The following is a 10,324-nucleotide window of genomic DNA, read 5'->3' as shown; positions in this document are numbered from 1 at the left end:
ATGTTTTAGCGAAGGAATATCAATTGACACTTTTTGAACAAGAATAACTCTGCCCCTAACTATTATCGTATCGATGGAAGGGGTGGGGGTGGAGGAGGAATATTCAAGAAAGTAGCATGGAAAATGTAGAAGTGTTGTATGGTCAGGTCATGGTGTGAGGGTGACAAAGTCATGACTACAACACCACCTAATCCCACCACTAACTCTACATTTTTGACTCAGCCAATACACATTTTTGTTAAAACAAACTTTTCATTACTTCAAAATAAGTTAAATTAAGGACCCTTTTTAATTAGTACTACCTACCATCTTATATATTTTTCTCACGTTTTTGTCTCATTTTTTCTTAATTTTCTTTTCATTACACATTTAGTAGTAAACCCCTTATGTCACATTAAAATAAAAAAAAAATCTCTACATAAAGCCCAGCCAGGATTGAGGTATACTCAACTTTCTTTTTTTCTCATTCCTCTCTGTTTCAAGCTGTCCTTTGGAGGTACAAAAGACAAAAATAATCATAATCATGGGAGATATATTGAACAATGATCAAATTGTTGAATTGCAAGAAGCCTTCAGTCTATTTGACAGAGATGGAGATGGTAATTTTTACTAGTCTTTTTCAAATTATTTTTGAATGATATATTAGTATGTTTAGGGCCGGGGACGGACGAATCCAGTAACTTTTACTTAAATAGGGTATTTGTATCAAGAAGTTTATTGAATATATATATGTAAATATTAGATTTAAAATACAGTTATAATCACTTATACTCGTTATTCTTAAATTCAGAACTTATAAAGTTGAAATTTTGACTTACCGCAGGTTGCATAACGGTAGAAGAATTAGCGACAGTAATAAGGTCATTGGATCAAAATCCAACAGAGGAAGAACTGCAGGATATGATAACTGAAGTTGATTCTGATGGCAATGGAACCATTGAATTCACTGAATTCTTGAACCTTATGGCCAAGAAAATGAAGGTAAAATCAATTTTATCTTTGTTATTTATTTTTTATTATAATATATGCATGAGAATACAAATCTCGTAAAAGTAGTGTATTTTCAAAGAATATGACAATATTTTGGAGAGTGCGAGTAATATAAGAAATTATGGTAATAGCTATATGTTTTGTTCTTTATGAAACAGGATACTGATGCAGAGGAGGAACTTAAAGAGGCTTTCAAGGTGTTTGACAAAGATCAAAATGGTTACATATCCGCTAACGAGGTATTTATATCTAGATAGATTATATACAACTGTTTTAAACAAATAAATATGCAGACAAAATATAACTAAATCGTAATTATTTTGGACTTATTGATTCTAGATCGTGGATGCATTACTGATTCGCTTTTTGTCTGCATATACTTTATGTTGAATTCTTTTGATTTCCTGAACTGATTACTTTTTTTTAGTAGTGAAAATTCTGATTCCGTTTGGATCACAACAGATTAGCTAATTTTGTGTATTTGTAAAATTACATTCCAAAAAAAAAATAGCTTAAAATATATATGTTGAATAATTAGTACAGTTCGTAAGTCAATCATGTACGGCCAGTACTCATATTGTCGACGAAGGCCAATCAAAAACATAAAGTTTCATTATAATTAAATTAAAAAAGGTTACAATATGCTCATTGGATATTAAAAATATAAAATTAATTCTTGACATTGTCACAACTGCTAGGGTTTTATGGAAGGGGTTCACATGTGAATTTGATCTGTCATTACTACTATATAGTATGATAAAATAATCTTATTTATACAGCTGTTTCAAATCCAAAGTTTAATTAGGGTATCTCACTAGACCAAATTTTTCGTCCAATGAACTTTTCCATAGTTCACACTGACCAATTGCACTTACTCTTTTTGACTTTCTTTAATTTTCATATTTAAATAGTCCCAAGAACATTTATATGTAATTTAGAAAAATTCTACGATAGTGGGTAGGTTTCACAATGTTATTGGCTTGGGAATTGCGAAAAGATTGAGTTTGAATGTAACTTATAGAACTTGTTTTTTTCTTACTCTGTTAGACAAAATATTTTGATCAACCAAATATGAAAAATATCTTATAATAGAAATTATTTCTTGGTCAATGTGTAGCTAAGGAATGTGATGATCAATCTAGGGGAGAAATTAACAGATGAAGAAGTTGAGCAGATGATTAGAGAAGCAGATTTGGATGGTGATGGTCAAGTTAACTTTGATGAATTTGTTAAAATGATGATGAATGTTGGATAGAATTTAATTAATTAGAACCTCAAAATCATTAATTAATATTCATAATTTCCTTCTTAATTTTATTCTTTTCTTATCAATCTCCATGTTATTGTTCTTCTATTTTAGCATTTGTTTAATTTTTGTTGACTCATCAATGTAACAAACAAGAAATTGTAGGATGATTTGACTATTATTAATATTAGTTTATGAAATTGTACTCTCTTTCTTTTAAGTTTGTAAGAAAAAAAAATCAATTTTAGTGGAAATTGAGTCAATATATTGAAAACAATGATTCTGATTACTAAGGAGTTGTTTGATCATGAGAATTATTCATCTTTCAACTCTGTTTTTTCAATTCCATCTTAGTAAATTCTAAATAAAGTGCCTCTCTTTTCTCGTTTGCAAAAAGTATAAGGTAATCTCAACTCCTCTACCTATATGTTAACAATCATCTCTTCATAAAACATAACTATTTCCTATAAGTAGAGTACAATCAAATTTTCAATATAAAAGTTGTTTAAATCAAAAGAATACTTGAAGGAGGATCAAAATGGAACGAGTATAGTTTGCGAAGCAGTCATTACTCAGATATTCATTTGTTGAGTCTCCGTTGTGATGAAAAGTGTTGGTTGAAACAAAAAAATCATATGAAATGATAGAAAACAAGCGCGTATCTTACTTAATGAATTGATGTTGATGTGGTGCAATGCTGAAGAAGGATGGTTTGAGCTGGCGCCTTCCACTTCCTTTTGGTGAAGTCTTTGAATCCATCTCCGAGCTAGATTCATCATTTTCACCGGTCTTCAACAAGCCTAAAGTTGGAACTTTTGAAACCTGATAATCATTTTTTTCCATCCTAATAGTCTTTTCTTCAACTGCCACAGCCTCATACTCCAAAATAAGTTTTCGCCATATTCTGCTCTCATTGTTAAGTTTGAGAACTTTGCGTGGGAGTCTAATGATAAACTTCTTGTTAGTGTCTTCTCAGGATAAAGAAGTGGAGTTTGATCCGATTCTTCAGACTTAGCATCATAAGAGACACCAAAATCAAAGCTTAGAGACTTTCTATGCTCAATTTCATCACCTAATAATTTCTCTGAATTCGATTCAACACTGAACCTTTGTATGCTAATTTCTGGTGCTTTAGTGCATGTTGAACCATTTACACATTTGTCATTCGTAAAAGCTAGTAGTTCGATACTTTTCTGTTCATTTTCTGCCTCCAATTTTGGATTCTCCAAGCTCTTATTTTCTTGAAAAAATTGCACATCAGAGTCTTTCAATGACAAGAAGTTCAGAGCCAATCTGCTCTTTAGAGCGTGTAATCCCTATGTTCCACTCATCAGCAGCATCAGATCCTTGCATCATTCCATCTGGATACAGAGAATTGATTGAAATAGATGAAGTTTCTACACACACATCATTTCCTGATTTAAATGTGCCTAGCTGCAATATGCACTTATCGGTCAGTTCTGTGCTACACGACTTCACAACTCTTCCGCCTCCTCATGCAACAATACCTGCTTTCATTTGTTCATGATTATTAATTAGTGAAGTAAATTTGGTAGGACTTATTTCCTTTTCGGCCACCATTTCAAAAACTTCTTCAGCAGACGATATTGTTTGTTCCACAGGATGTTGGTACTTAGCAGGAAAGACATCAGTATGAACACTTGCATTGTCAGCTGCCTTAGCCACATTTGCCACCTTCATTGCATAATCCTCCTTTATTATGGTTGATTGAGCTGCGTTGTCAATGTGCGATTCATAAAATGCATGTTTTGAGAGCTCAGTTCTCTTATGATCGCGTTTCTTCCCTGCATTTTCTGATCGATTTGGCACCTCTTGAGTAAGATCCATGCATTTGTTTACCTGAAGAGTATCTTCAGAATGTTGACTTGCAGTATCTCTTATATGTGAATTCATTTCCATTGTTTCGTCTGCTTAACCGCTACCCCCAAAAGCATTTCCAACACTCATAATTTCATGTTTTTCCTCATTTAATCTGTCTTTTTGAACATTGATATCTGGACTAACTGAGTCATTAAACTCTGCAAATGAAATAAAAACAAGGTTTCTGTTGGTTCAAGAGAAAGACAATTAGTTCCCATAAAACAGATGATCGAAAACTACTGCAGAATTGAAGCCAATTCCATAACTATAATAAACTAAACCTCCTTTGTGACATTCAGAGTAAACAGTAGGATCATCATATGTTTTTTCATGATAGCATTTAGTTTCGTCTTCACGAATTATGTTCCTTTCTGTATTAACAACAACTTCTTGATTCTGTTGAGTGTTGGTAGTAGCAGCATTTTCTTCTTTTGAAATATCAAAATATTACCTTTGGTTCACATAATATTTGTCTCAAGACTTTTGCACACCTCTTAAACAAAGATTTTGAATAGCCTTAATCATAAAAATATTCGTCTAAATATCCTTAACACTCCACTAATTCGAGCAACAGATTCTTGAAATTCAAAGAAGCAACAGCAATTCTAAACTTATTCGCAAGATTTCGAAACTCACCTTGTTTTCCTGATGAATTTGTGTTCCACATCTCATTTCATGTATTCTCAACAGACATAACAAGATTTATAAATGTTGAAGAAGAAGGAAGCTGACGATTGGACATGTCAAAGGAACAGGTCCAACGAAGCTGACTGACGAGTTTACCGCACTTGTTGGAGACACGTCAGTCAACTTCGTTGGACCTGTTCCTTTGACATGTTCCAATCGTCAGCTTCCTTCTTCTTCAACAATAAAATGGTGAAAAGAACCAATCCATAATGAATCAGAGTTACATGAATCAGCAGTGGCGGACCCAACAATGGGTTTGCGAGTCATATAGAAAACTCATTTTTTTGTGGTTGAATTACTTTATATATGTGCGAAAAAACAAGCATATCTGTATATATGACTTATGCATTGATAAAACTATGAAATTCATGAATGACATTGTTGATTTACTGCATTGGTGAAAGTGAGAAATGGTGGCTACAATATATGTGACACTCTTTTTAAACTGTGCCACATAAATTGGGACAGAGGAAATATTTCGTATTCCTGGGACAAACAAAAATGCAGCAAGGCCTGTGAAGAGGTGGGTCTATTGTTTCAAGATTTCTTTGTGTTAAAGCTTATTCAACTCAAAGTAAACTCATCATTTTGTTGCATTCTTTTTTCATGACTTGAGGAATAAGTGGACCTCATATGCAGGTGCCTTCCTTTTTAGGATTAAAGTTGCTAATTAAACACTTAGGATGACACTTCGATTCACCCTAGTCTATTTCGAATCTCCACCATCTCGGGAGGTGTGATAGTGCCTAATAGTACTCTTTCCATCTCAAAATACTTGAATGTTTCTCTTTTTAAATTAAAAGTCAAGCTATATAAATTTTGATTAACATTTAAGATATATTTTTTCATCATATTGATAGGACGACAAGTTATAATTTCTGAATATCTAAATTGTAATTTTAAAATATTGAATTAGTCTAACCCAATTTAACTCAGAAAACAAGCCAAAGTAAATCTTGAGAAGCGAAGCATGACGACTTATGTGGGATAGAGAAAGTACTAGTAAAGTCCAAATTTAATTTCTCGTAGAGTTATCAATAGTGAATTCAACCCAACAGCATCTTAGCTGAAAATTCTCCACCACTCCTTTTAGGTATTGCCTTTTCAAAGACGGTCATAAGGATATAATGCTACTGTTGATTCTCTTATACAAGCTCCGTTGTAGTCTAGTTGGTTAGGATACTCGGCTCTCACCCGAGAGACCCGGGTTCAAGTCCCGGCAACGGAATTTACTTTTTTTCTTTTAGTTTTTTAGCAACAAAATATATAATACTATGGGCACACATAAATTTTGGTCTAAACAAAGGACTTAACAATGCTTTAATTCATCTATAATTAATTGAACAAAACACAAGCAAGTCATGCTTTAGGATTTGTTTAACATTTGACAAGATAGGTAGAATGAAAAGAATATCAATCTTGTCACTTGGGCATAACTAGTGAACAATTGAACAACACATACTAGTATTTTCAATTAAGCATTACTTATAAATAATTTAAAGATAACCACGGTCACAACGAAGATTGTACTTAAAATCATCACTTAGCTAGACAAAATCCTGTGAAGTTAACGCACTAAGCAAAAAGAATTTCCTAGAATGGAAAGGAAGATAGAAGAAGAAGAAAGTGTTTGTGTTGGAACATATGTAATCCTGAAATCCTTGATTGTTTAGTGTAGATCATGGAACACATGTGCAAACCTTATTTATTGCCTGCCTTATCCTATTGGGACATTTTTTTCATTCAGTATTTGATATTCATATTGGAATCTGATTAAAATTTGAATTCGCATAAGAAAGTCCCACATTAGGAAGTGCTTCCTAACAAAAGCAACTCCATACCTGGAAAACTCGAACATGAGACCTCTAGTTTAAATTAAAGAAGTACGTACTGTTCCACAACCTTTGTTGGTATCCTACTTGGACATTACAAATAGGTGTTAGTATTACACAACGGGAGGTGAAGTGTGAGGTGGAGGAATCAATTAATTAGGCCAATGCTTGCCCATACTTGTATAAAAGGAAACGTTGGTGGGGACAATTAAGGCATATATAGGCACTGATGGTGCTCGATGTGGACATCGATTTGTGGAGGGACACTAATTAAAGCATAATTGAGACACTGTGATGCAAATTCGTTTAAATACTCTTAATTGAATTTAATACACACATATATATACACATAAAGAATAACAATAATAATGTATCTATGTCCTGAGCTATTTGATGAAATCAGTTATATAAATCCTCACTATTTTATGCCGTTTCATTTTAACTCGCTTCAATCCAATAATATATGAAATAAAACTATAAATAGAAAACAATAAAAGTTATCTATATTTCTCTTTGAAGGTCCCTAGAAAAACATTGAACCTTAAGTAAACATACGAACTCCAGAAAAATGAAATTAAAGAAAGAAGTGCGCAAACCAAGTTTATGAGTGATGTATGTATCCCAGTAACAGAGTTAATCAAATCATGATTCCAATTAATCAAGAAGTAACTCGATCCATAAAATCATGTTGAGCCAGATTATAAATTGGCTGTTAATTTATTCAAGTAATTAATCAGAGAAAACATCGACATGAACTTGTTCATCCTCTTGTTCATTAACACCAAGCAAAGCCATAATCTCATCTTCAACATTATTCTCATCCAGCATATCCTCCCAAAATCCTTCATTATTTTTCTCAACATAATTATTTTCTTCTTCCAAATTGATTAATGTGTTCCCATGTGACATGTTCATAGCCACTTGTAAATCATCATCAAATTCATTATTAATATCATGATCACCAAGAGATTCTAACTTTATTATATTACTAGGACATGCAGCAGCTTGATGATAATCAATTGGCCTCCTTCTCTTGTTGTTGATTGCTTCTTCAAGTTGTTTCCTTTTATCCTTTTGTTGCATTATTTGCTCCACAAAGTTTGGATTTTGTAATGCTTTAGCCAAGAAACTCATTATTTTCTCCTGTTTGATTTCTGTCCCTTGAAGCTTTTGTTCCATAACTTGAAGTTGTGATTTTGTAGCCTTTTGATGCTGTTTAAGTTTAACAAGTTCAATCATGAGAACCTGCTTGTCGCGCCTTAATTCATCAATTTCTCCATCGAATGATCCAAAGCTTCCCAACTCAACACATGATGATGATGAAGAATCCATACCTTGGTTAATTGATGACGACAACTTGATGAAATTACTTGTTTTTCTTCTCCTAATTGTTCTCAAGAGATGCTTTTCCCCTCTCAAAAAACCTCCATTAGCAAATTCCCAATGGTCTGGATTTACTTTCCTAAATCCCTGCAATTTTTTTAACACATTCCTATATATTCCTCCATAAGAATATAAAAACACAAGCCAATGATACTACAACAAAAACAACTTTTAGCGACAATAAATATGTACATTAACAAAGAGTGCTAAAGTCTTTACTGACATTAGTTAATTGTCGTTGGATCCAATATAGCTGTAGGCCTTAGGGTAATTTACAAAGACTGCTAAAATAATAATTATCACTAGTAATTGGGTCTGAAAAAACATATTTAACAGCAATTAAATTATTATCGTTAATTAATTGCCGCTAGTGTGCAAAAACAATAATTGTGGAGTAGTACTCTTTGTTGAGACAATCACTAACAAAATTGTTTAATAATTTGTCACTAAATAGAATTAATGAAGGATTTTGTTATTTAGCTATATATATATGGTCTTTCTATCGTCACTAATTCTTTTTTTAAGCCCAAAGAAGATATCCACCTCCCTTTCATAGTGATTGAGATTTAAAAAACTCAGGCTAGACTTTGGAACCTCAGGAACATATATGCAAATTTAAAGAAATAAAAATTCTTTAAAGCAACTATATATTCATCACATGATCCTCAAGAGCTTTAATATAATTCTTCATCTTTCTTGTTCCCATTGATTAAGTATATATGAGTGTATTAGATTAAAAAATATATATATGTTTAGTGCAGGTTAAATTGACCTATTAAACATGTATAACTATGTATCAATCTTGATATGACAATTTTTCGTATGTCATGGTGTATGTTATACAAAATCAAATATCTAGTCAAACATCGTCACATAGGTGAATTGTCGTCATATATAGGTAGAAAATGAAAATAATGCTTACATAAGTATTGAGCTGCCTGACAAAGCTTGAGAAATTGTTATGCTTGAAATACCTTGGAAGAAAATTAATGGCCAAGTTCTGGGGATCCCATACTATGAAACTATTGTTACCTCTACTCCAAGAAACGACGTCGTTGCTACTTGGATCATCCACAAGTTCATATGTTTTTGTAAGAAATGGTGGAGGTCCATTCTCATGAAGACACTCCTTTGGTTGAGGAATCAAAAATGATCCATCAAACTCTTCTTTTATTAAATTTCCAAAATCATCCATGCTTTGATTCTTCAACAAATATGCTTATAAAGATAGTATATTATTTTGAGTCAATGTCAAAGTTAAGAAGATAGAGGAAATTGGCAAGGTAATAAAAGAGTTTGTGAATATATGAGAAAAGATAGGGTTAATATTAATTTGGAGTATGGGTAAGAGGGAGAAAGAAGTAGGACAAAGTAATATGTTTGCAATATTAGAATTTGGAGGTATATTAACAAGAGAGTAATGAGAATTAAAAAGGAAGTAAAGTGAGGGTTCAATGAATATTTTATACATTCTTTTACTATTGCGTGGAATGGTCCTCTAGATATTTTGAGTCCTTTTCCCTCTTTAATCCGAATAGTTAGACTTCAATATTAGTATCAGATATCAATTAGTCAAAAATCAAAAAAAAAATATCTCTTTTCAACTTTTGGAAGTTTTGCGAGTGAAATAATTCTCATGTTATTCTTTCAAGCCTTCATTTTGGTTGGTTTTTTATATGTGATATTTATTTTGAAATTTTAATTAATTTAATTTTTTAAAAGAATATATAATATGAATTAAAATTATTGAATTTTTTGCCAAAATGTTCATGAATTTTAGAAATTTGTTAAACTGTCCTACACATCACATGTTTTTTTTTTTTTTTTTTACGATTTGAAAATTCTTTACCTAGTATAGTAGTGATATTTAGAAGTTTGTGAAAAAAGGATTTGCTTGAAAATATCTTGGCTAGCTACCCTAAAGTAAGGAAAATATCTTGGCAACCAAATATTATTATATGCATTAATCAAATGAAACTTTGAATTGATAATTATAGCTTAAGGACGGTCCACTTGTATGAACCTAATGGAACCACGCGTCTAGATCTTGCATATTGCTAAATAAATAAGATTCTACACATTTTAATAATATGCTCCCTTTAAAACAACTAAATTATTAAGGTATGCATTTGAATGGTGATTTTAGTTTATTAAATTTATATTATTTTTCTATCAGAATTATATATTTATTATGTTCGTTAATACGTAGACCAATAACATGATATGTGATATGGTTAATATTATTAAGTATAATAGTAAGCACGTTTACCAAAAGACAAAATTGGGAAGTTGTTGGTATAAAGCA

The 10,324-nt window shown here is 31.9% G+C and overlaps 2 protein-coding genes and 1 non-coding gene across 3 annotated transcripts; 2 read left to right on the top strand and 1 right to left on the bottom strand.

Annotated features, from left to right (window-relative positions):
- The first annotated feature begins 454 nt into the window (after positions 1-454).
- LOC125838249 (calmodulin-like protein 8) lies at positions 455-2,482 on the top strand. Its single transcript, XM_049517331.1, has 4 exons — positions 455-599; positions 824-981; positions 1,149-1,229; positions 2,108-2,482. Exons 1-4 carry the CDS (start codon positions 524-526, stop codon positions 2,243-2,245), a joined length of 453 nt encoding a protein of 150 aa, XP_049373288.1. The 5' UTR covers positions 455-523; the 3' UTR covers positions 2,246-2,482.
- Positions 2,483-5,959: 3,477 nt separating this feature from the next.
- Positions 5,960-6,032, top strand: TRNAE-CUC (transfer RNA glutamic acid (anticodon CUC)). Its single transcript has one exon. It is a non-coding gene; the product is annotated as a tRNA-Glu (tRNA).
- A 1,292-nt stretch (positions 6,033-7,324) lies between these two features.
- LOC125838223 (heat stress transcription factor A-6b-like) lies at positions 7,325-9,425 on the bottom strand. The gene is made up of 2 exons (XM_049517298.1): positions 8,942-9,425; positions 7,325-8,106 (listed from the first exon to the last, which is right to left on the bottom strand). Exons 1-2 carry the CDS (start codon positions 9,212-9,214, stop codon positions 7,366-7,368), a joined length of 1,014 nt encoding a protein of 337 aa, XP_049373255.1. The 5' UTR covers positions 9,215-9,425; the 3' UTR covers positions 7,325-7,365.
- Between the last annotated feature and the right edge of the window lie 899 nt (positions 9,426-10,324).

This window comes from Solanum verrucosum, unplaced genomic scaffold (assembly GCF_900185275.1).
Source record: "Solanum verrucosum unplaced genomic scaffold, falcon-dt-bn FXZP01000079.1, whole genome shotgun sequence".
Taxonomy (NCBI): domain Eukaryota; kingdom Viridiplantae; phylum Streptophyta; class Magnoliopsida; order Solanales; family Solanaceae; genus Solanum; species Solanum verrucosum.
The sequence above is the reverse complement of the archived record's forward strand: the minus strand, read 5'-3'. Positions and strand labels throughout refer to the sequence as shown.

Bases quoted from the DNA above. Each gene is read 5' to 3' on its own strand.
- LOC125838249 (XM_049517331.1), top strand. From the start codon at position 524: ATGGGAGATATATTGAACAATGATCAAATTGTTGAATTGCAAGAAGCC. The intron at 600-823 runs GTAATTTTTACT...GACTTACCGCAG, and splicing joins ATTTGACAGAGATGGAGATG to GTTGCATAACGGTAGAAGAA. The intron at 1,230-2,107 runs GTATTTATATCT...GTCAATGTGTAG, and splicing joins GTTACATATCCGCTAACGAG to CTAAGGAATGTGATGATCAA.
- LOC125838223 (XM_049517298.1), bottom strand. From the start codon at position 9,214: ATGGATGATTTTGGAAATTTAATAAAAGAAGAGTTTGATGGATCATTT. The intron at 8,107-8,941 runs GTAAGCATTATT...AAAAAATTGCAG, and splicing joins TCAGGCAGCTCAATACTTAT to GGATTTAGGAAAGTAAATCC.